At 44.2% G+C, this 26,305-nt stretch overlaps 1 protein-coding gene across 2 annotated transcripts in view; it reads left to right on the forward strand.

Annotated features, from left to right (window-relative positions):
* Positions 1 to 26,083, forward strand: part of GRK5 (G protein-coupled receptor kinase 5) — a 153,362-nt gene extending 127,279 nt beyond the window's left edge. For both annotated transcript variants that reach the window (XM_079312089.1, XM_079312090.1), the window contains 8 exons: positions 232 to 422; positions 4,755 to 4,792; positions 5,593 to 5,682; positions 6,969 to 7,177; positions 15,077 to 15,214; positions 17,506 to 17,643; positions 18,456 to 18,587; positions 19,357 to 26,083. In XM_079312089.1, the coding sequence (XP_079168215.1) occupies positions 232 to 422; positions 4,755 to 4,792; positions 5,593 to 5,682; positions 6,969 to 7,177; positions 15,077 to 15,214; positions 17,506 to 17,643; positions 18,456 to 18,587; positions 19,357 to 19,455 (1,035 nt within the window). In that variant the 3' untranslated portion in view covers positions 19,456 to 26,083. The remainder of the gene's footprint in view (positions 1 to 231; positions 423 to 4,754; positions 4,793 to 5,592; positions 5,683 to 6,968; positions 7,178 to 15,076; positions 15,215 to 17,505; positions 17,644 to 18,455; positions 18,588 to 19,356) is intronic.
* Positions 26,084 to 26,305: the final 222 nt, after the last annotated feature.

The following is a 26,305-nucleotide window of genomic DNA, read 5'->3' on the forward strand; positions in this document are numbered from 1 at the left end:
CTTGAGGGTTTCTGGTGATAAATAGACTGGATTCCACAGACTAATCTGTAGAATCCTAACATCTGATTTTTCTGTACTTTTAAAATATGTGTTTGCCATTGTAAGAAAGCCCATACCAAATTCAGTCAATGTATTTTTTTATTTTCTGCAAAAAGTCTTTAATGAAAAGCTTGCACTTCCTTCTTAGCAGCCATCTGAGCTGTCACAACTGTGCTGCAAATGTTTTTCTAGGTCAATTTAGCCTATGCCTATGAAACAAAGGATGCACTGTGTTTAGTTCTGACCATAATGAACGGAGGTGACCTGAAGTTTCATATCTACAACATGGGAAACCCAGGCTTTGAGGAGGAAAGAGCTTTGTTTTATGCAGCAGAGATTCTTTGTGGCTTAGAAGACCTACACAGAGAAAACACTGTGTACAGGTAAGCACTCTCTAGAGTCTTAGGATGTCTTTTCTGGCTAGGAAAGAATTGCCTGCTTCCTCCCTTCTTACTGTGGTGCTGTACAGCTGAGATGCTTTGGCTGAAATTTCGCAGAGCCCTGTATAAATACAACATGATACAGTAATCATGGAAGGAAGCAGTTGCTTCCCTAAATACATCCTGTCTAAATTGTCCAGAACTAGCACAAAGCTCCCCAAACCCTACCTCAGCGTGCACTGGGCAACACAAGAACATGATGGAAGTTCCTTAAATGGGATTTCATTAAGAAATGGAGTTCCTAGTTGGGATGAAATGGAGATCATTCCCTCCAATCCTCTATTTTAGTTAGCTGGGTTATATTGCACCAGGGGCTGCAACACATCCGATGTGGCAAAACTTGGGCGTGCAACCCCAAGAGGGTGTCTGAGACAGAGAGCAGGGATTTCCACTGGTGTGAGTGTGATTAGCTAGATAAATTCATGGTGATCCTGGCATGCCAGCCATGGAAGGGGGCCCATTCCCAGCCACACAACAGAGGCATCCTGCTGGCAGCATCCCACCATCCCTGGGTGCAGCCAGCGGGCACGGCGCTGCCCGGCGCCGCCGCTTCCAGCAGGGCTCAGCCCGACTTCTCAGCTTCCAGATTGGCTTGCAGCTCTACACAAGCACTTTTCCAGGGCAGGCTGGATAAGCAAGCAGATTGCAGACAGCATTCCACGAGGATTTATTTTCTTTAATCAGCAGCCACTGTAGTTGTAAACAACGGTTCGTGTTTGTCTTCATCATCCCCGCTTGTGAAATCGTCGTTGCTGGCATTCACAGCAGAGGAGGGCCTGTAAATTGATGAAAGAACTTCCAAGGACAGTGATTAATAGACAATAAGATGCTATTTTTAAAAGCCAAGCCACACTTTAAATCATTTTATATGCCTGTGTGTAATACATAGGATGCATGTGCTTGTATGCATAGAAATTGAAATATTGTTGTTCCTTGGAGATCTCTAACAAACTGACACTTGGTTGTCTTGCATCCTGCTAGCTGGCACACAGAGGGCAGACAGATAACATGCTGATTTAGTTGGTGCTCACCCAAGGAGGAAGTTTTTTCTCTCCCCAAGGGACAAAATGGTACTAAGTGTTTAATGTCAATTGGAAAATCAAATTGTAAGTGAAGTGTCTGGCTTTCTTTCCCCTTAGAAAACCTCCTACCACATTTTCAAACATTTTAGGAGGTAGTCTAGTGTTTTACAATCATATTTTATTGAAAAAAAATTGACTGGTGCATTCATAACATGGCTGGTAAAATGCCATATTAATGCCATTTTCTAAAGAACAAATCAGATCTGGCCACCTAAAATCTTGTGTGGCTCTAAGAGAAATGACACCTACTTCCTTAAGCAGGAGTTTTCATGCTACTCTTAAAAGATCTGCTACTTTACACCTCAGATGGCACATTCATTTTGGTGATGAATGATACTACATCCTTGCAGGTGACATTTTCTAGCAGTATTTCAGGAGCATCTGCAGAGACCCCTCATTTGTAACAGCACAGCATGGTGTGGGACCCATGAGAAGTGCTATATAGGTCAATAAAATACAGCAGCTAAATGCTACCACCTTCTCAAGGCGGATAATTCATCACAAAACACTTATTCTTCAGCCTTAATTTCATTTTCTATAAACAAAATGCTCCTGAGTAGATCACAGCTTTGGAAAATGCATCCCCATCTCCTGGGCTGCTGCTGACGCACGCTGCAGACGTGACCTGGGAGAACAACCAGGCGCAGAGTCAGATTTATCTCATTCAGAATTCCCTTGTCAAACATGGCACTTGTGTTGCATTTCTCAGCTGCATCGTGTTAGTAAAGGTCAATGGGTTGGTTGTTCATGGAAAGCAAATGTAAAAAGCTGCTGGTTCTCCTCAAATTATTTATATATATATTATATTTTTATATTGCACTGTTTATATTATGTATTTATATGTTTTTATATATATATAATTTTTTCTATATAAATATTTTTACATATGTAATTTTTTAAAAAAATTATACTATAGCCATGCCTGGAAGCTCCAGTCAGCATCAAGTTCACATTGTCCCAGGCATTGCACAAATACATGGCAAAGCCTTGTCCACAGTGATTAATTGAGTTGTTTAGGCTGTCCTGCACAGCCAAACAATTGCCTTTTGAGCATGGGCACAGTGCCAGCAGTTGATGTTTCAGTATGTTTGGGCAAGGCTACTTTACAAATGGGAAGCTGAGCCTTTGGGAAGTAGCTTTATGTGTCAGTGTGTCCACCAAGGAGTTTTATTCCTCCTGGGCATTTCAGTCATGAGCCATTGGAAGTGCTGGCCATGCAAAGGAAGCCAGACTTGATCCTGAGGAACCAGAAATCTGAAAACAGGAATGACCACTGATGTCTGGGAGGGGAGGAAAGTTTCCTCCAATTGCCCTGAATCACAGAGGACTGTAAGGACTGAACTGGTGTTCTCATTCAAAGAGAACATTTCCCAAATTGCACCTAAGATTCTTATCATTGCCCCCCAGTTTTAAGTGGGACTAATAACTGCTGAGCAGAAGATGAAGTAACTGATGAAGGCTGAGTTCTTCATGGAAATGATTCTTACAGGATTTAGAGCACATTTTCAAAAATAAATAGATGATGCCCTTGACCATGCTGCTCCAGCACTGGAAACTTTCTGCTGGTAGACAGGGAAAGCCCACAGTGGTATGTTAAACAAAATCACAGCTTCTCAGTATTCAGCTGCCCTTCACATATTTCAGCATTGTTTATTTGAAAAATAGGCTTGGTACCATTGGGCACTGGGCAAGGTTTATCTTGGAGATCAGGAAGGTCTGAAGCAAGCAAGAAGAGGAGATTTCTCACAGCCCTCTGTGTTTTAGTTGAAATCATAAATAAAAACAAGGCAAGTTTCAAAATTCCAATCTTGGCATTGTCAAAAACTATAAAATATCCCTCTCTATGCACAGGAAAACTCCTGATACTGGAGTGGTCCAGCTTGAGAGGTGGGGTGGGCTCCTGCACAGGCTGGTGCAAGGGTTTCTCTTGTACACACCCTCTCTTTCCTCTCTGCACAGAAATGCCTCTTGCTGGGAAGTTGACAGAACCAAGCTGGTTTACAGATGCCTTACAAAAAGAAGAGGCCAAGCAGTGCTTGGATTAGCACCAGGCTAAGCAGTGTCTTCAGATAAAAGCCAGGGCATGATGTGTGAACTGAGGCAGAGCTGTTTTCCCTGCCTCACCCAACTGCTGGTGCCTGATTTGGGCTCCTGAGCCAGCACTGCCCAGTCCTGGGGCACTTGTGGGACACAGCATGGCCATCTCTGCCCTCTGACACCTCTGTTCCCATCTCCCAGGCTGGCTTCACTCCCTCTCTACACAGCAGGATGGGAAGGAGCTGCCTGGCTCCCACCCCACCTGCAGCTCAGGAGTGGCAGCAGCTGCAGAGCAGTGCTGGGCTTGGAAAGGTTTGGAGAACAGCCTTGGTCAAGGGAGGGACAGCGTGGCTGGGCTGGGAAGCTTCTCAAAGCAGCAGCTGGTGGAGCAGGTTCTGTGCAGACAAACTTCTCAGAAGAATGATCTGCCAAGGCTCTGCTAAACACATGAAAGCTGAGATTATTTACTTCTGAAGTTTATACCTTGCACAAATTTGGGGATTTTTTTTTCTTTTTTCAGTAAAAGGCACATCTTTGACATCAGACTGACCACCTTGCCAATTTGAATGGCATTGCTCCAAACCACAGAGACACTAGAGTTTCACAAATGTTTGTAAGAAGAATATTAATCTGGGCACAGCATTCTCCCCTCTGCCCCACATTTTCCAAACTCAACAAAATTGATGCACCTGTGTGCAAGTGCATGAACACACATTCACATATTTGGTCTGGCTCAGATGCCAGACAGAAAAGTTGAGCCCAACAGATTGCTATTTCCATTTTCACATGTAAATAAAATATTTTAAAACATAATATTTTTTTAATAACAGAAAATATTAGTGAGATTTTACAACACACAGGACTATGGGGTTCATTTACAGGCTTTACAGGACTAGAGGGATGAGTGCATTATAGGACAGATTAGGAACTAAAAGCTTGGTTTAGTGAAAAATTGTAACTCCAGTTTAGAACAAGACATATGGTTTCAGTCTATGTGTGAAGTGAGTTGTAAAAGGTTGTATTGGTTTCAGGAGTTCCTTGCTGTTTGAGTTGACACTCAGCTGGTTTATTACATGTAGTAAATGCCCTCACACAGTTGTATGGTTATGTTATCAAAACCAGCTTCATACCCATAACTGCTATCTTTCATTTCCAGGGATCTGAAGCCAGAAAATATCCTGCTGGATGATTATGGTAAGTCTCTGAGGTCTACAGAGATGCTTCCACAGTAAAGTAGATTAAGTTAGTTTTAGGATATGTATGGCACAAAGACAAATAGTGCTCTGCAGTGACTGAGAGGCTCAGCAGTCACTGGAATCCCTGTCCTGGGGTGGTGAGCTGCTGGAGCTCAGTGCGCAGAGGGAGGGAAGCAGCAGGGGCTGCTTTCCAGAGCTCAGTGTTGCTGGGGCCCTCTGCCTTTCCCCTACTGTTTTTCCATCCTTGTTGCAAGGCTGATGCAGCACAAAGGGAGCTCTAACTTCTAAATCTGTGCTTCCCTCTCTGTTTTTGAAAGTACTTTCATCCTCTGCTGAGCCAAGTCTGGGTTTATGCAAACCCAGGTACCCGTTTGCTGCTGGAGGCAGGGATAATCAAATCTCATGCTGACTTGCAGACCAGATGCAGCTTCTTCAGCCATCAGAGTTACAGAATTGTGTCAGCCCATCCATCCTCTGTGATCAGTTCAGGATGCTTCCCCACAGCATGCTTCTCTCTGCCTTTTTTTCATGGGTTTTCAAATACCAGGTACAATCCACTGCAGTCCACAGCCTTACTGTTGACATTTATTTTACTGTGTTGTAGTGCCATCAATAATTCCTCTTTTCCATATCAATGAAACTGCTCCAATTCAGTGATTCAAAGCACTCTTTTCTTAAAATGTCTGAGCAGTAAATTGCAGCAGTATTTTAGCAATGACCACAGGTGTGGATTTTGGACTAATTTGGGTCAGGTCATTATATCTCTTTTGTGTTGTTTTGTTTCTTTTCTCCTTCCAGGCCACATTAGAATATCTGATTTGGGTCTAGCTGTTAAAATCCCCGAGGGTGAATCAATCCGTGGAAGAGTAGGAACAGTAGGCTATATGGGTAAGTCTTCCACAGCTCATCTTTTTAAAAATTTGCTGAGATTACTTGAGATTTAGAGATATTTCTGCCAAGTAAGCTGAAAAAAAAAAGAATAAAAAATATTCACATTCAGCTGGGTCCAGTTCCATGCAGCAACTCCCACAGAAATCCTGATGGGGAAAATCAGGAGAGGATGAAAGGATCTACAGCTGTCAGTGAGGCTGGTCTGCAACCTTAAATCAGCAAAGCAAATTGAAAGGGGAGACAGCAACTGGGATTCTGGTGATTTTAGTGTAGATTTACCTTAGGAGGGTTATGTGCCAAAATAAAGGTTTCTTTTTAGCTGCTGCTTTGGATAGGAGTTACAATATATTTGTATGGTTCTGATAAAATGGGTAAGTCCACACCTATGCTCATCTTGAGCTTTCCTCTATATGCAGGGAGGCTGCACAAAAGACAAGTCAATATTTGTACATTGGGTAAAAAAACCCACAAAAACTACACTCCCTTATGTAACTAGATCTGTTTTCTAAACTCAATGTAATTATTTTCATGCATTCTCCGGGTGGGCATATTTCTTGGAGTAAAAATTGCTTATGCTTATTTGACTGAATAGAAACTAGCTGATGTGAGCCACTGTTACACCATATGGAGACTTTAATGAAAGCAAGCAAATGAGTTGTCATGTCTAAATTTTGTTATCCCAGTGTAAGTTTGTGTGCACACTGAGGCTCTGTGCTTGTGAGCACGTGTGGACGTGTGTTTGTACCCATGCATGGAGGTGAGGGTGCCTGCAAGGCAGTGGCTATCTGCCCAAAAACTATTGTCTGTGGTTGCAGCACAAAATTAATGGTTTGGAGTTTCTTTTAAGGGGTAAAAGAAAAGCTATGAATTAACCAAAGAGACAGAATTTGCTTTTGAAGAAGTGTCACGGCTGTTTACAGGATGTGTGTTTGCATTTCATTTCTTCCCTAAATGGAGAAATCTGGAGGGACTCTTAAAATTATGTCTCTGCTTAATATTTAGATCCATCTTCTTTTGTGATTTTTTTTAAATTGGTCTGAGTTGATAGAGAAGTCAGGAGACAGCATGCACAAGGCATGTGGCATGTAGAGAGACCCCCATGGCATGTAGCATGCTGCATTTCCTGCAGTGCCCTCAGCTGCAATCAGGAGGTGTTTTTGTGTTTTACCCACCATTCTCTGTGCATGTGTATTCAGCCACCAAAATGAAACTTCTAGGCATTGAAGTGCTTTGCCTGTGTGAATACCAAGCGTTTCCACAAGGCTTCTCACTCTCCTCCACAGCTCCAGAGGTGTTGAACAACCAGAGATACACACTCAGCCCTGACTACTGGGGGCTGGGCTGTCTCATCTATGAAATGATTGCTGGGCAATCGCCGTTCCGTGGGAGGAAAGAGAAGGTGAAGAGGGAAGAGGTGGACAGAAGAGTGCTGGAGACAGAGGAGGTGTACTCCCACAAGTTCTCTGAGGAGGCCAAGTCCATCTGTAAAATGGTAAGGGGCTGGCAAGCCCAGTGGGGCAGCTTAACAAGCTGTGTCTGACATGGTCTGAGCAGTAACAGGGTGCCACAGAAGGGCTGCAGAAACAAGGACTAACCAAGCTCAGCTGTGGATGGGATGATTGCACTCTCTATTCATTCAAATTGTGTTTATTTGGGCTTGTTTCTCCATGAGATTCATCAGGGTCATCCTGAGCCCTCTCCAAAGTTTTATGGCCAAGGGAGCGGTATCGATTCTCATGAGACTTTGAATGTTAGTTTGCAGTCAAGAATGCATTTCTGTCTTTTATAAGCTTGTAGGAAAAACTAAAAAGGACTTGGTGATGCAAGAATCTGATTGTCTCCTGCAAGGAACTGCAAACCCCACGCTTCCATTGTCTTTGGTGGGAGCTGGGGGTAAGCAGGACAAAGATTATGCAATGAAATTATTGTGACACTCAAATGTTGTCCCAGCCCATCTCACTAACTTTGTTAGCAGCTTTTCCCCTGGGGTGCCAGGGTATCCAGCTTTTCTTAATACTGTTGAGCTGTTCTTCAAAATGTTTTCTCACTCCTTCAGCTGGGAGTCATTTTTGTAGCACAATAGCCATGTCTGACAATGGAAATCCTCAATCCCTCTGAGAAATCTCAAAGCTGCATCTGAATTCATCAATGTCTTGTTGACATCCATCTTTAGAAGGCTGAATTGTAATTTGGAAAAGGATGTGGCCTTTTTGTGGGTGTTGTTTGCTAACGAGTGAAGACTCCTTTGGAGACAATGACCTATCTGTGTTTGCTGGTAGAGGGAGAACGAAGGGGAGGAAAGGTCAACAAATAGGTAGGGAGAGTTTCACCCATGTCTTGTGCAACAGGCCATCAGACAGCACATCCACAGCACTCTGGTTGGTTGGCTGCAGGAAGAGACACTGAAGTCTCCTTGCAAAATAACAATGGTAGCACTGCCAAGTATCAAGCCTGGAAGTCATTAGCTCACAGAGCACCAAGTCATTCTTGAATCCTCGGGGTGGTAATTAACTGACATCACTCTTGATAGATGCTCTGGGCCATTCCCTGCCCTTAATTGGTGATGCAGAGCCCCCAGTGAGGCTGACACAGGAGGATGTGGGCTCTCACAGGCTACCCCATGTGCACCAGCAGGCTGCCTTCCCTCCTAGGGGCAGCTCTCACCAGGTGAGGAGCAGCATCTGCTGGAATGGCAGAGAATTTGTGTGTGTCCTGCTGTTAATCTGAAATGGAAATGTCAGGCAAAGATTTTACCTTGCTGCTTGAGGCACAGAATCAGAACAGCTTGGGTTGAAAGAGACCTGTAAAACTGGCATAGTCCAACCCCCTTTTCTGACTGGCATACCTATAGAAGCCCTTCTTGTTACTCTCTATGTCCCTTGCATAACAGAATGAATATATACTCTGAAAATAACCATGAGAACTTCAAGCTGAGAAGAATTCAATGTGGCATTGATGGGATAGTGCTGTAGATGACCTACCACACTCCCAGGGGAGCAGACAGTCATCACACTGTAGTGGTCATTTTCATCTTCCACCCATGGAGACTCTGGTTTCAGGGAGTCGGGACCTCAGGAGGTCATCTAGGTCTTTCTCTTGCCTCAGGGAAGCTTGGGCTATATATAAATTATTCCTGAAAACTTGATCACTACTGCTTCCCTGACCAATCACGTGGCATGGTTATTGAGGTGGTTTGTGCAAGCTATTAATGGATCCAAAGATAACTTTTCCCTTTCTGCTCATTAATATCTTGAGGCAGGAAGAGTCCGAGTCCTAATACTGGCATTTGTGGTTTCCCATCCAAAAGTAATTTATTTTATCAGGTGATGTCTTTTTAAAAATCCACTATTCAAACATATTTTCTTAAATTCTTTATGCTTTATGTATTGAAAGCCAGAATTTTGTTGCTTTGCATCAGCATCTTAACAAGGAAACAAAGGAGTAATGAAGTACCCACCATATCTGCAAAACAAAGGAAAACATTGCAATACATAAATGAATCTTGAGCCTTCTCAAGGATCCAACACAAAAGGCTTTCCCATGGTGGACTCCAGGGCAGGATTGAGGAAATATTTCCCACCATGTTGCCCAACCTTCTCTTCAGAATTTCATGGGCTAAGAGCATCAGCACCAGGAAATACATTTTCTTTATTCATTTACTCATAGGAAAACCCTCTAGTGTCACCCCACATCAACCTTCCCCTCCTGGATGTTTGTGCCCTTTTGCATTTTTACAGGCACATATCATAGCTCCCATTAATCATCATCCATCCCATATTTCCATGTTTCATTTTGTAAGTAATTTCCCATAAATCAGACCTCATTTTGGACTGAAATGGAGATGAATAACAAATAATTAGGAACAGGGGCAGCTGGCTTTCTGGGAAACTCCCCAACCCATAGTTCCCATATAACATAGTCTCCTGGTGTGTTTTTTCTGTGAAAAAATCCAGTCTTTCTAGGAAATGCTCCGTGTTTGTTGTTGTTCTGCCTTCTCTTCATTGATGTACATGCATGTTTTCCCTGACAAGTGCAGTCATGCATCCAAAGATGTGACTTGAAGTTCATTCAAGTCATCAGTGCTGGATGGGCCCACACTGCTGTGCTCTCTGTCAGTGCCCTGCTTGTCTGCATTTCCCACAGACTTATCTTCCCTGATGCCTTTTCTCCCTGCAGCTCCCATTTTACCCTACACAAGGGATCTCTGATGGGAGGCTGTAAAGGAGACAGAGCCAAACTCTTGGCTTGGTGTCCCCTAACAGGGCAGGAAGCAAAGGAAGCAAACAGGCACAGGAGCAGTTCATTTCCCTCTGAACATTAGGAAGCATTTTTCCAGGGTGAGGGGAGTCAGATAGTGCAACAGGTTGCCCAGGGAGGCTGTGTAGTCTCCACACTTGGAGATACCCAAAGCCCAACTGGACAAGGTCTGGAACAGCCTGCTCTAGGAAACTCTGCTTTGAGCAGAGGGATGGGACTAAACCATGTCCCATGTGGCTTCCAGCCTCAGCTGTTCCATCTTTCTGGTCTCCATTCCCTTTTCAAAGTGCCCCCCCAACCAACTAAAAGATAATGGGTTGTGTTTTCCTTAAAAGCAATTTTTTTTCCTGTTCCTCACTTATCATCAGGAGCTCTGTCATCATGCAGCTACTCCTGCCTGCTGCCACCCCTCCTTTCTGCTTTCATCCCATGGAAATCAGCATTATGGCACCTTAAAGTTTACCAGTGCCAAAGGATAACTGCTCCTTCATCTCTCCCCTCTCATTTAGTAGTTGACCATAATACTGCTTTTCTAATGTCTAAAAATTGCTTAAAATAATATGTTTACTTCAGTGTCAGAGCTGAACTTCAGCTAGGTGATTCCTTAAACTGCTCAATTAGCTGGGTCAATGGAAATGGTTTTAGCATTTCTCTTGTCTTCTTTCATGAGTGGCAATTTTTTGTTTTCTTACTCCTATAATTTTAGGACTAACATCTTAGAAGTTGGAATTATTTATTACATGGTATGATCTGGATATGAACTGACTGATCACATGCAGATAAAACAGCGCTTTGGGGACTTTGGGCTTTTTTTAGCAATCCTCACAACAGTTGTTTCTTTTTGTGAAGGAAGCAAAACAACCCATGGAAAAAAGTCTCAGACATTGCAGAGTTTGAATCCCCAGTGGGGATCAAATGAGTGACATGAAAGTATCAGAGAGCTCTTTATATCAAGATCTTGATGGAACTTCACTGCTGCTACTCAAAACTCTCTTTGAAAGTCCTGTTCTAGTCATGCTCTGCCCATGAACTCTGTAGACTAAACCCTAAATGCCCAGTGTCAACTGGAGCCTTTTTTTACCAGAACACAGAGCTCTGCTGTTTGGCATTAACTTCATGCATGGTTGGGTGGCCCAGGCCATCTCCAGATTTGAAACACTGTGAATTATCTTTAGTCTCTACTACAGAATTGCATTTAAATTATGTGTGATGGGGTCCCTTGCACTGCTGTCCCAGGAGAGCCTGATGGAGTTGCTTTTGTTCTGCTCTCTATTCATATTAAATAAACACTTTGAAGCAGAATTAAACAAAAGTTTAGAGATGACTTATAACATACTCTCCATTGTTATCTCCATTTTCTTTTCCATGTCAGATTCCCAAATGGGATGCATGTTTCAGGATCTTGCTTGGGTTTACTATTGCAGAAATCTTCTGGGACTGCAGGAAATGGTAAAAGACTCATTATTTCTTGGTGAAAGGAAGGATTCTCCCTTCTGGAAAATATTCTAATTCATGCTATGTCTTGATATCCACAACAGAAGCCAGGAAGAATGTTTGGTTTCACCTGTTGCCATCTCTAGAGCTGGCTGCATCTACAGCTTTTCAAATTCCGTTTTTTTTTGTTATATTTTTCTCCATTGGGACTGTCCTGGGACTCTCAAGAGACTGGCAGCTGCTCCCCTGCAGCAGGGTTTTGCAGGAGAATCCTCTCCTTTCTGTGTTCTTCCAGTCCCAGCCTATTCCCAGTGGCCTGTTCCCTTTTGTGTCTTTCAGCCAGCAGTGGCCAGCCACCCACAACCAACTGCATTCATGCTCCAGAAACTTCCTTCTTGCATCTGAAGTTACTGAATACTCCCTTGTTTGTCATGGAGGAACCCAGGAATCCCCAGGCAGCCTTTTTCTGTCCTCAGCTACCCTCTTCTCTGACCACACACTCCAAACAACTTACAGCCTGACAAGGGCAAATTCACAGATCAGCTTGGTCTCCCCACTTAGCCCAGAATCCAGGCTGCAGAGGTGGCAAATAACCCCCTTTTCATCCCTTCAGAGCTGACTCGAGAGCTGAGACTGCAGAGGTCTCCTGTATCATCTCCAGGCAGGTCCAAATCTATCCCTTCCTGCCACCACTCTCTCCTCAGCTGTTCCTGAAAGGTCCAAGGTATCATTTCCAAAAGCATGTCAGAGCCACAGGTACTAAAAATGGTCTTTCTGCTTTCAGGTTATTCTTTCCAACTGTCAGGAAAGTCCTATTGACATGAGAATAAAAGATTAAAATAATTTTTTATTTCTTTGCCCATCCAGACAGGCCTGATCCTGAATGGAAATTCCAAAGTGAACATGTTCAAATAGGCTAGAGCATAAAACTGTTTGGATTAAAAAACCTCTCACAACAAAAATATTAGTCCCAGGACCATGAGAACTCAAAGTCTAATGCAATTATTTGAAAGCAAAGCATCCCTCTTTTCTTCTAGCAGGGAAAGCAAAGTCCAAAGTGCTCTGAGACAAATCTTTTGCAGTGAGCCAGATGGATGTGGTACAGTATCATGTGAATCTCTCTGCTCAGAGAATGGCAAGGCATGCAGATGTTTCCTCAAGCATTTATGGATCAGCCACTTCAGATCTGTCAGCCCAGATGTCACCACCTAGACAGCATCAGAGGCAGAGGAATGTGTGGGGAAGAAAGGGCTGTTGCTATCTGGAAGCTGAAAGTTGCTACTGTGGCCAGCACTGGTGGCTTTGAACCTGTTCCTCCAACCATTCAGTCTCCTGCTATTGCTGCTGCTGCTGCTGAGGCAGAAAGACCTGAGCAGAAAACTCATATCTACAAACCCCTTCAGCACTTCTGGCTTGGCTGCTGCCATGCAGCTTGCCCAGGCCTGGCTGGAGGGTGGCCTCTGTACCAGAGGATTGCCAAAGCCATTTTCCATCTCAGTCTGGAAATCAGGCCCCCAGCACAGCAGCAGGACTGAGGTGGCTGCTGAAAGTCAGATAAGAAAACCACCAATGCCCAGGTGGTAGAAATGCCCTGTGGTAGCAGAGTGTTCAGAGAAGCCTAAAGAGCTGTGACACTGTAAATCCCTGATAAGGACAGGAAACCCCAGCTCTAGCCAGGCACCAGAGGAAAGGGCACAATATGACATGAGCAGCCAACAATTTACAAGTTCTCCCTTGGTGAGATGAGGCAGATTGAGCTGGGCTGCTGCCTCCATGGCTGGGACACACAAACCCTGGGCTGGACACTAAAATCCTGAGCTGGGCACTCGAGCAGCATCTCCAGGCAGCCTTGTCCCAGCTGGAAGCCTGCCCGGCTCCCTGTCCTGCTCCTGCAGGGCTGCTCCCGAGAGCAGGGGACTCCTCCCCAGCCTTCCCAAAGGCGTTTGCATCCATCCTGTTTAGCTGGGCCGGTGCCGGGGACTGTCCCGGGGATGCTCCCGCGGTCCCGGTGCCTGCCCAGGCTCAGAGACCCCAGCCCATCCGCGGTGGGTTCAGTGATGCGCTCGGTGCCATTGCCTTGCACAGCCCATCCGAGCGCTGCTCTCGGCCCGACTGCGGCCGGCAAAGCCGGGAACAGCGGCGGAGGAGCGCCGGGAGCTCTGCTCCATCCGCGGTGTCTCGGGAAAAGCTCCCGGCCCCGCTCCTCGGGCAGCGCTCGCCCCGGCCCCGCTCCCATCCTCGCTCCCATTTCGCTCCCATCTCCGCTCCCATCCCCGCTCCCATCCCCGCTCCCATCCCCGTTCCCATCCCGCTCCCATCCCGCTCCCATCCCCGCTCCCATCCCGTTCCCATCCCCGTTTCCATCCCGCTCCCATCCCCGTTCCCATCCCGCTCCCATCCCCGTTTCCATCCCGCTCCCATCCCCGTTCCCATCCCCGTTCCCATCCCCGTTCCCATCCCCGTTCCCATCCCGCTCCCATCCCGCTCCCATCCCGCTCCCATCCCGTTCCCATTCCGCTCCCATCCCGTTCCCATCCCCGCTCCCATCCCCGTTTCCATCCCGCTCCCATCCCGTTCCCATCCCCGTTCTCAGTCCCGCTCCCATCCCGCTCCCATCCCGCTCCCATCCCGCTCCCATCCCGTTCCCATCCCCGCTCCCATCCCCGCTCCCATCCCGTTCCCATCCCCGTTCTCAGTCCCGCTCCCATCCCGCTCCCATCCCGCTCCCATCCCGCTCCCATCCCGTTCCCATCCCGCTCCCATCCCGTTCCCAGCCCCATTCCCCGTTCCCCGCTCGCCCCGGCCCCGCCGCGCTCCCTTTCCTCTGCTGCCTCCCGGCGGCACCGCCCGGGGCTCAGCATCACTGCTGGAGCTGTTTGTGTCCAAGGGACCTGAATCACCGCCCAGTGCAGCCCTGGGCAGGGACACCTTCCACTGGAGCAGGGTGCTCCAGCTACAGGGATCCAGGGGCACTCACAGCTCTGGGCAACCTCATCGCCCTAAGGGAAGAATTTCTTACTAATATCCCATCTAAAGCTGGTCTCCTGTTTAAAGCCACAGTTCAGCTGGTGGGCATTGGTCCATTATGGGCTCCAGGAAACAGGCAGGACTTGCTGTAGCAGGTAGAAGCTGTGCATTGCCCTCCTCTGAAAACAAACAAGGCAGAACTGAGGATAATTACTGGGCACTGGCTCCATGGATGGAACTCCCCCGGAGTTCAGCAGAGATAAGCCCATGATTCTAAAGGGTTGGTTCGATGTGTCATGTGATGGAATGTCATGTAATGAATGAGGGAAACACAATTTGGTATTTTTGGTTTTTCCTCAGCACCTATTCTTCTGAGGGAAGATTATTCTTACAAAAGTAAAAAGCAGAAACAAAAGAGCTGAGGTTGGAACTTAGGAATTTGCATCTTTATATATCACTAGACCTCCTCTTGAAAGTGTTCACTGAAAGCAGGCAAAAGAAATGGCCTCTATTTTGACTGTAAATACTTTACAGCAGGTGACTTTCTGAGGATTTCACCAGCATGTAGAACAGTGCAGTGCTAATCCATTTAAATCCAGCTTTTGAGTAACAGCAGTTGTAACTGCCCTCTGTACTTCCCTATGGGCACATTCAAAAACAAGTGGAGCTATTTATATCTTTGTGGAGCTCTTGCTTTTCTGACACCCTCACCATTGCTATTGGCACGTTTCAGCTCCTCACCAAAGACGTGAAGCAGCGGCTGGGCTGTCAAGGGGAAGGGGCTGCAGAAGTGAAGAGACACCCCTTTTTCAAGAGCATGAACTTCAAGCGGTTAGAGGCAGGAATGCTGGATCCTCCCTTTGTGCCTGATGTAAGTAAAACAGCAAGAACTCCCAGTGGCCTCTTTTAAGAGGTTTGTTTCTAAAATAGCTTTTCCCTCTTAGGGCTCTCATCACCCTCTGCATGGGTAGCTACCCCAGAAGGTGTGACAGTGGCAGGGCTGGAGTGGGAAGGCTGGGAGAAAGGGGAGAGAAGGCTCTTTGGGAATGTGGGTGCAGGCTGGTAATCTGGGGCTTGATCCATTCCCACTCCTTTTGCCACAGCCTTCCTGTATGAAGTTCCTTTGGGAACCTTTGTATTCCCTTATCCACCTATTACTGTGAAAATAAGTGTGCTCAGAACCAGGTGGTGCTTGGGACAATCAGCAGTGAAAGCCACATGTGTGCATACAGAAAACCAGAAATAAAAAGTCCAGAGCTCTGTGGAACTGGATCATCATGAGAACAGTAGTTTGCTGCAGAGAGTCTCAGCCAGGCTCAGCTATCAAGTGTCACCTCAAGCAGAGAAGGTGACTTGGACCTGAGAGAGCATCTGGAGCTTTTTGGTGTTCATGGGGCTTGGAACCCAACACTGTGTCCTTACTCAGATTTACACACCAGGCTCACACATACTAGAAGTCTTTGTTGCATTGGCAACAACAAAACTTTTTCCACCCTTTTGTGGTATGGGTTTCTAGCCCAGTGCACAGAGTTATCTGATTATTTCCCTCCTGCAGGGCTCTCTTTCTGGCTGGGGCTTCTATCCTTAAAGTCCCCATATGGTTCTAAGTAAACACTGCTATTTTAACATATTAAGGAAAGTAACATCTTGGCAGGTCCCATTCCCATTGCTGCAGGCTCAACCAAACCAAAGTGGTTTGAATGCTACAAAAGTTTACTTTAGTTGCTCTGGTTTTGCTTTACATTTTACTATGTGGCCTAGTTATTCCTGCCAATTAGCCCATGGTGTTACAACCTGCTTTAGTGGGAAGAAATAGGAGACAAGCTACTATTTCTTTCTGATGTAGAAAATTATAAAATTCTGGGCTCAAATTTGGGGACTGCCAGACTGCATAAAAGCTGTAAGGCCTAGAAGGCATCTCTTAACAGACATACTTGCTAAAGCAAAGGCACATAAGTTTTTATGGGTATTTATTGGGAGCTCAAGAACTGCCCCTAATTTAATTTCTTTGGCACTTCATCCCTAGATCTCCCAATCTTTACTGAAGTCAGCTGAATCACCCAAAGCTATATAGCCAATGGTTGTTATCCAAACCATGTCTCTCCATCCTCTTCTACATTACTCCATTTCCACAAAAATGTTGTGGATTGCAGCTGTCAGGAGTGCACAGGGATACAGCCCTCAGCAAATAGGACTTCTGTCAGGAATTAGGTCAATTTGTTTGGCCACAGTGCTCAGAATTAGATAAATGAGGCACTGCTCAGTTGGACCCTGGGCTGTGCACACAGGAGGATTCCACACGTGCTGGGTCAGGCTGGTCCCACAAACCACCCCTCAATTGTCCCTGCACACCAAAGGGTGCCTGTGCCCTCTTTAGGAAATCTCTGGGCACACAAACTGCCTGTGATAGGTAGCCACTGGTGACTCTAGGTAGCCACTGCTGACTCTCTCTGCTCCCTGGGGCTGGCTGCTGGAATAAGAGCTGAAAGTTGTGTCACTGCCAAGAGTTTTGTCTCTGTCATCCCAGAAAATTAAGCTGTTGAAAAAGGCAAAGCCATTTGAAAGTTTCTTTGAAGACATGCAGCCAAGTTAAAAGAGTTAATAGAGGTGATGCTGGGCAGCTTCCAGCAGCTGAGCTATTAATAAAAACAATGGAAAAATGCCAAACCTCCTCTGTTTTCTTTAGCAATTAGGATACATTCCTTTAAACTTTTAAGCTGCAAACTCCCCAGCTATCTGGGCAGGAGGGCACTTCTCTCTGAGGCCTCTTTTCAGAGCTCTCTCCAGTGTGCCACTCGTAAACATTCTGGTTTTCTGTTGTTCCCTGTCTAAATGAAAAGATACTGAAAGGTTCCATTTTTCTTTTCTAGCTCTTCCTGTCCTTTTCCTCTCACTTCTTAACCAGAAAGCACATGGATGACTAAAACCCACTTTGACTGATGCTTTGAGAACTTCAGAATAGGAAGCTTAATGTGCTTAAAGTGAAGTCAGCCTTTGATGATAAACATGCAGGCAGAGCAAGTCTGCAGAAGAGGATGTAGACACACACTTGTTAGACATTCTCACTTGACTAAATCTGTGAATGAAAGCACATGGTCCAACTCAGAAATATTTTTCCTCTTGTCATTTCTCCATTTTTTTTTTTTTTTCTGCTGAACATAGCCCAGAGCAGTGTACTGCAAGGATGTGTTAGATATTGAGCAGTTCTCCACAGTGAAAGGAGTTAACCTGGACCAAACAGATGACGATTTCTATTCCAAGTTTTCCACAGGATCAGTGTCTATTCCATGGCAAAATGAGGTAAGGATGTATCATGGCAAAATTACTGCAATAAACCTCATAACACAGATGGTTTAAGAGGAGCTCTATGTTTCCAGTAATATATAGCTCCTGGATAATTTGCCAGACTCTAATGCTTCCACAAGTTACAAATGGCCTCTTTCAAGATCTGTAATGTACCACAGATGTCAGGTTCAGGTGACTGTATCTGTTGGCTCTGTGTGTTTGTGTAAATTGGCAAGGATCCTACTGTACTTCCTCCTCCTGCATTTCTACAGAGGTGTTTCTACAGCCCTCAGCACCTTCTGTGCTACAGTTGGAAATCCTTAACAGAAGGATCCTCCACTGGAGACCCTGCTCTCACCCATTGTCTGCAGCCAGCCCCAGCTGCAGCAGTTCACCCTGGACCCTGAACTCCTCCAGCATTTCCAAATCTGGGTCTCTGTTTCTGTTTGATACCAAAACACAGCCAACAGCAGATTTCAGAACCCAGCTCTGCATCAAACAGCACATCCACTTGGGCAGAGGGATGCTAATAAATAGCTGGGATTTTGTAAGTGTGCCTGTCTTTGCCTGATATTCTCCACAGTGCTAAAGGAAAGAACAGAAAGTCTTGTGGGGCAGCTTCTGACAAGTCTGATGTGCAAACACACAGAGCAGGCTCAGCCTCTGTTTTTCATAAACTCTATTTGCCCTCTACAGACACCAGCAGGAACCCAACTGTTAACTCTCCTCACACACTGCTGACTTTGAAGAACCTAGCACTACTGGAATTTATTTAGTGCAGATGAATAATTCCTTTTATTTTCCTCTCTCTCACTGTATTCCACTAGATGATAGAAACAGAGTGCTTCAAGGAGCTGAATGTATTTGGACCAAATGGTACTATTTCACCAGACCTAAACAAAAGCTACCCCCCAGAGCCACCCAAGAAAGGATTGCTACAGAGAATATTTAAACGACAGGTGAGATCTTTTATGACTAAGACCAGGAAACTCCTGCAGATCCTGGTTTCACTGCCTGTTCTCTCCTAGGAGAAAGGCATTGCCTCTTAGACAAGAGGCTCTCTCATTTACCTCCATATCCCAAGTTTTTCATCTACCTTGTGTAATTTTTTTTGTCACCAGCAGTTCCAGTGTCACTTGTGACTTTTTGTTTCCAGCAGTTAAAAACTTCTTACCCAACGTATTTTTGATGTGGTATGCTGAAATGCCTTTTGAAACTGTTCTGTGGTTTTAAGAAGTTTCTTGTGAAAATCCTTGATTTGTGTGTTTTTAAAAAAAAAAGGAAAATGTAGATTTTGAGGGAGGTAGTCATGGCAGGAAACCAAGAAGAAAGCAACTTGGATAAAAGGTGATGTGCAACTTTCATGAGGTACCATGGCACCACTTGCAATGTCAATAACATTTTTAGATTGTTCTGTTTCTGTAGGGTTAAATCCATGCCTGAGCATTGTGCTCTGTATTAGATTTAGCAGATACTGACATTTTACAGTGAATTGTTTGGCTCCTGGAGCTCAAGTCAGTCTTCTTTGCTGCATTCCTCAAGAACTGCCATAGTTCTGCTGACCTAGAGAGACTACAGGTAAGGAAGTGAAGAATATTTTGCATCCAAAGATCTTCAAACAAGAATCTTGCAGCCCAGTCAGTACCATGAAAGGAACAATGTTGGATTAAAAATAAAACCATGGCATATTGTAGAAATCTAATTGTCATTTTCTTCCTCTTCCTACAGCATCAGAACAATTCAAAGAGTTCTCCAAATTCAAAGGCCAGTTTAAATCATCACATAAATTCAAATCACGTAAGTTCAAACTCCACTGGAAGCAGCTAGTTCCAACTCAGTCCTATGAAACAACATGTTGCATCCTTCCACTAAAATCTCTGGAGCTTCTGTGGATGAGAGAGCCTCCACCATTGAGTGAAAAAAAGAAAATCTGGATCTCCCAAAATGGAGATTTTCTATCCATTCCTTCCAGTGGAGCCTCACATTTTAAGAAGAAATTTCCACTCAGGTCTGTTTTTGGAGGTGGCACTCAAGACTGTGTGAATCAAATTTGTCTCTTTAGAACATTGCAATAGAAATTCAATGAACATGACTACTTGCACGTATTTAAATAGCATCATACTAGAACTGAATTTTGTCTTTATTATTTTTAAAGAAAAGTTTTGTAAATTTCTCTATTGTCTCAGTTTACATTTTGTACATTTGTATTTAAATGAAAGTCAGACTTTGGAGGTGTATATTTTCCAAGCAGCAGCTGTAAAGCCATGTGTTTTAAGACATTTTTTTAAAAGAAACAAAATGTGACTCAAGACTTCCAGAGCCTCAAACGAGAAATCATTCTTTTTAGCAATTCTAGAAAAATCTTCATAAATCACTTTATCAGATGGGGGTTTATTGACATGCATTTTTATGGAACAGTTTCTTCTTAATTATTTTACATCTGTATATTTGGTTTACAGCAACACTGCATACATTTCTCCTCTTCATTAGTTTGTAATGTCTCGCATTAAATGCTAAAATACAAGATTTTGATGCATTCAAGAATGCTGCTTGCTATGCTGAAGGTTTGTGATATCTTGGGACCAGCACAGCTGAGATTTGCACTTATGTTGTTATTCCATCAAAGACTTTTTAATTAGAAAGGGAGCCCTGTTTTAAGCTCTTTTCCTTCACCAGTGTTTGTGAGGTTGCTAATGACAGAGAGAACAAAGCTGATGGAGAGGTGACCAGGATAACAAATGTCCATTTATTTTTCTTGGATTGCAAACCTGCACCTGCTGAAATGAGAGCAAAACTCAAAGTATTCTCCATGCTGCAGTCAAAAGCCCAAGGTGTTTCCAGAGCTGCCCATATCAGAGGCAGCAGGAGAGGAGTCCAGTCTGGTTTGTGCCAGCCATGAGATTTGTGAGAGCTGAGCTGGAGGTTCAGAGTAGGATCTGAGCTGCTTTTGGGCAGTGCAGAACCTACAGCCTGTGCCTGCACTGAAAATCCTTCCATGTGTCATGCAAGCACCCCTTGACACATCCCCTCAGTTAGATGAATGAAATACCAGTATGAAATAATAACTCCCACTTCCAGCTCCATCATTCTTTGTCCAGGATCCTTTAACCATTGGCAAAAACTCTGTCCCCACTAGGATGAGCAGGATCAGGCAGGATCAGTAGCAGTACCTCAGGCATCAAAATCAGGCTCTTCTCAAGTATTTCACTGTTGTTGTTAAGAACACCAGATGAAAAATAAGGTTACTTCCCTTCCACAGGAATTGGAAAATCTTTGTGCCCCCAGCTGCAGGCAGGATTTCTACAGCCCAAAGTGTTCTGTAGTGTTGGTTCCTGATACTCTTTACAATGCTGTCCAGACTATACTGATTTTTTTAAACCTTTGGATCTTCAGAAACATCTGAAAGCCACCCTGGTGTGTCTAAAATCCTGTTAGGCAGTAGTGGAGCTGCCCCAGGGTCCAAGGAAGTGATGTTCCAGTGGGAGTCTTAATAGCCAAAACTCATTAGACTGCCATGTGTATGTTCTGTGTGGCCAGTGCTGGGGAGGAAAAGGATGAAGGTCAGTAGTGGCAAATCCCTGAGTGAGAAACACACAGGAATGACACAGAAAAGAAACTTGAAGCTGTGAGATAGAGACAGAACAGGGACTTGCCTAGAGCAGCTGATAGAGAAGAGTCAGGATAGGGAGATGAGGCTTCAGCCATTCTCCCATGACAGATGGTGGCATTGCAGATGTTACAGAAGATGCAGGATTTTAGAGATGTTGCTAATTTGGCATGTGAAGACTGAAATTTTCATTCTTCACCATCTCCCAGTATTGAGAAATACCAACAAATCCCTTACTGAAAGCTGGTGAACAAATTGCAAATGTTGATTATAGGTGGTCTTACACCTTTTAGATGCTACCAGCCTTAGCTGGTGGTGGATGACATTTTAGGGACAACAGGGAATGACAGCCTTGTGCCTTGTCCTGCTCTCCTTTCAGCCAGGACATGCTCACTCAGCAGCTCTAGGACTCTGGCAGTGGGGACTGAGGGACAGTGCAAAGGATGAGAGCATTCATTCCCCCTGGATACCTGGAGGATTTATCCCAGGGTTGGACATCCTGCATTGCCATGCAAGAAGGATGCTCATGTGCACCTGAAGGCATCAAACCTGGGATGGAGCCTCTCTGAATGCCACCAATGGAGCAGGGAGAGGAAGGGCAGAGACAAATCCCCACCAGGACAGGGAGATTTCATGCCACATCCCTTGAGTGTCTCTGTCCTGTCTGACAAACTACAAACAGAATCACCATGCTGGGGCAACAGAACTTTTCAGCACCCAGCCCTGGAAGACTTAAAATCCATCAGAAGTGCTAAAGACCAGTCCTAGAGATTTTCTTGTCAGGGCTTGCCAACAACAAAAGCTGCGGGATTTCTTTTTTATTGCTTCTTATTTTTGTTGGGTTTTTTAATTTTTTTTTTCAGCTTACCTTGCACTCAAAGCTGGAGTAGGAGCACAGTCCTTGCACTTCCATTGTGTGAACCAGGTGCAATTTGGGGCCCAGAACTCAGGGCTGAAGCCCTGCCAAGGCAATGCCCTGCACAGCCAGGCTTCCACAGGCATTTGGCCATTAGCTCCGTGCAGTCAAATTTAAAAACCACTGGGAACTCTGAAAAAACAACCTTAGTTTTGTCATACAAGCTTGGAGAGCATTTGCAATGAGATTTTTAGTATTTTCATTCCAGGTGAATTTTGAGATGGGTTTGCATGTAAGAAATGAGTAGAAAGGAGTAGTTCTGTAATATCTTTCCAGACTGATTAATTTTCTTTATCTCCTCTTCAGTTACCAAAAAAAACCCAAAAAACCATATGCTCAGATCTGGTTGCTTTTTTTAAATAGACAGATGAGCAAACTTAGCTCTTTTTAAGAATCAGAAATCTTTTGTAATCTGATCCTGAATTATGCAAGAAAGCCTTTTGTTTTTAAATCTTTGTTGAGCAGTCTGATGAACACTAATTAGTTGACAGACTTTCATGAGTCAGGTGTTTGCTTTTCATTTTCTACAGTGTCTCATGGTTCACCTGAGTCTTGTAGCAATTTTTCCCACTCTTGGATGAGAGGCTTTTTTTAAACAAAGGAATAATGAAGGAAAAAAAAAATAACAGACTCTTAATGTGCACTCTTGACCTGGATTATCTAAAAACAGGTTTTTCACAAGAATGGCCATGACTCAGATGTTGTTTCTGAACAAAAACCTGCTTGTGAAGCTCAGAAAGGTGTGAAGATAATCAAACCAAACAGGTAGTGCAGCTCAGACTGAGTGTTAGGGAACTGCAGAATTCAGTATTGCAGCATTCACCTGGCCTTGCTGATTGGAGACTCCTGGTTCCTGCCAGTTCAGAGACATAACTGCTCCCCATAAACTCAGCTTGATACCACCCAATTTGCAGTCACCCCAGAAACATGGCTGAGAGTTCCATCAGCAGTAGGATTCAAACTTGGCTGACCCAGTAAAGCACTGATTTGAAGACACTGATTCTTAAGGTCATTCACCCAGACCTCAGGATCCAGCTTGAATTTTTTGCTCACATTTCAGATCCAGTTGATCTTTTCCAGTGACAATGCCTCAACTGAATAAACCAACAGGGAGCCACCCTGCATTAGTGGTAAAACCACAGGCAGGGTGGAAAGAGGAAAGACACACAAGCTGTGAGCTCTGGGGAACAGTGTGTGAAATCCCACAGTGTGGGAATCCTCAGCAAGGGTGCAGTGGCAGCTGGTCTCACCCTGCTGCACTTTCTTCCTTGGCTCATCCTGTGTTGGTCAGAGTTCCTGCAGTGACCTGGAGTTGCACACACAAGGGATGGGATGTTGTCCCTCTGAGGGTCACAGGGGACAGCTGGAAGAGGCAAGCAGGAATCCCCCAGCCTGCATGGGCAGCATCACCCAGCTCTGTGCATCCCAGCCCCAGGCAGGAGCTCCCTGCACAGGCTCTTCTGGAAGAGCAATAAATGCACAACCTACAGCACAGCTGCTGCTTCTCACCAGTGGAGCAGGTGGCTGCAGGACCTGGCTCCTTTGTGAACAAGATGTGGGTGTTTTCACTCCACAGTTAGTGGTGATCATTGTTTTGTTCAGTTAGTATTTGTTATATTCACTTCAGTTAGTGCAGAGGAGATCATTTGTCAGGCATTTCCCATACAATCTTTGGAAAGACTGTGTTTTTCTTTGGAAGAGCATCCTTTCTGTCTCTTGGCATGTGGAACATCTCCCATCATGTGGAAGCCTGCAGGAGCTCTAGAAGTCCTTAATTAAAGGCTCTCCCACCAAGGATGGTCCCAGTCTGTCTCAGGCTGCAGGGGGTTCATTTGGCAGTGATTTTTGGAAGAGCAGGTCTCTTCAGTGGCTCCATGGAAATCAGGAGATTCCAGAGTTGTATCTATCTCAAGCCTTTCACAAATGTGACCTTTAACTAAAAATAACTACTAAAGATTTAGAGTAAGGAGAATAATTACTAACACCCTCATGCTAAAGTTAAGAGACAGCCTGTAGTTTGAAACATCTCTTTTGTGTGCTGGGCAGGACACACTTCCTTTCATGCTAAATAATATTGGAGTGCTGGCTGGTAATAATTGTCTTTTCTTAAATGCAAAAACCAAAAAAAAATAAAGAAATTGGTTCAGAGAATTTTTAAATTATTTCCTTTAGGGAAAATAAAAAATTTCATCAAAGAAGGTGAAAGCCAACAATATGCTACAGTATTATGGGCTGACCTCCCTCAAATGTCTCTGTGATAATACAAATACAATCTGCTGCAGTTGGATCAGCTGAGCTGGTGCACTGAGAAATGGGCTTTATGAAAGAAACAGTTTTAAACAGATTGCTGCCTATTCATTAACATGAATATTACTGCTGGCACATATGTATTCTCCTTGCTTTATGTACTGGAGCCAGGAGTGATGGTTTATATTCCTGTTCTGACTGTGTTTTTCTTCACTGCCCTGGGCAAACCTCTGTGCAATTTTGTTTTCCCATTCCCAAACATGGAGGGATGCTCTCTCTCAATGGAAAACACTTTGGAATCTGTGCATAAACCAGATCAGTATCAACTCTTTGTATTATTATTTAAATGAAATAGGCTTAGTATAGTTGTTCTTTATTTACATGACTAGTGAGAGGACTCTCCTAAATTAGGAATCTTTTTATTATTGGTTTGTCTTAGTTCCTTAGAGATACTGAAACAGAACAAACTGCACTTCTGTAAGACATCTCCAGCAGACAAAGAGGTGACAGTGCAAATGTTTAAATACTCATTTCTTGCTGAAGAGCTGGCCAGTAATTGTGGCACTCACATGAAAACACCTCCTCTGCTTTTAGAATGGAGGTAAATTGTCATGAGGAAGGGAACAAAATATCATTCACTGGTTCAACTTTTTTGGCCAAGCTTGCAAAGGATTCCCCAGGTACCACTGAGTGAGGTGCTGTGAGAGGTCCCAGAGAGGGATCTGTGTCAGATTGTGTCTGGAAGCAAAAGAGGAAACATGCTTGGGCTCAGTGGGCTCCAGAGGGGAACTCCAGGTTTTCTGGAGCAGTCCTGTAGAGAAGATTCACTCCCAGAGAAGAAATCTCAGGTAGTGGCTGGATGGCAAATGTGTTTTCCTTTCTCATCACCCCACGTGCAGCTGTTAGATATGTTAATTAGCAAGCTCTAACGAGTTGTTTCATGTGTATTGAATGCGGTCTCCCTTAATTGCATTTCTTTTAAACACTGGACACTCTTCTAAAAGACTGAACATTTTAGCCTTTTGAAGCTGAAAGCTGTAAAAACTTTATTTTGTGTTTCTGAGCAATGTAGATAGACCTAAAGATTTCATGAACTATCATGTGGTTGCCCATATCTGACTAATAATTAAATTGTAAAATTGCAGTTTCATATTAGGGTTAGTCTTTTCACCTGCTTTAAAAATTAAAAATCATATTTGGTATATAAACACACAGAGAATATCCTTCTGATTGAATTTCAAGAGCATATCCAGGAGTAAATGTTTTTAAGCACTTCTAATACTGTAGTCTATAAGAGGAGCAGACACTTCTAAAGCAATGTTAAAAGTTGTCTTTCATAACTGAGTCAACAGATCATTTTTGTAATAAATTAAAGCAAGTGTTCTCAATTAGAAGAGCTAGTGGCTGTTGATATTGTACAAAAAAAAGTAATTCTAATATCCAAAGGGTTAGGGGGGTGGGGTCTGTTTGGTTTTGTTTCTCTTTCCAGGGAGATCTTAAACATTGTTTGATGAAGCTAGTTTCATTTTGAGATTGTTACTGAAGATAAAGGCTTCTGTGTTCTATGGCTGCTTGGATTCTTCGTACATAATGTCCTAGTAATGTCACAGTGCTGCTGTATTTAGATCAAACCACTGTTTTGATTGGGTTTTTTGGCTTTTTTTTTTTTTTTTAATAAATTCCTTAATTTAAATACATGAAAACTGTATGTTTTGCTTTAATGAGGCACCTAATCAAACAGGGATTCCTCAGGCCCTCCGGATCCTGGAGATGGTTGCAGTGAGAGTGGGGTGCAGCCCATCTCTTCCTGAATGCCTTTGTGGCTTCATGTGGTTTGTGTTTTCTGTGCCACCACATCTTCACAGATGTTGCATTTGAGGCTGTAGGAGAGCTGGTTCTTCATATAA

Source organism: Erithacus rubecula (assembly GCF_903797595.1).
Source record: "Erithacus rubecula genome assembly, chromosome: 9".
Classification (NCBI taxonomy): Eukaryota; Metazoa; Chordata; class Aves; order Passeriformes; family Muscicapidae; genus Erithacus; species Erithacus rubecula.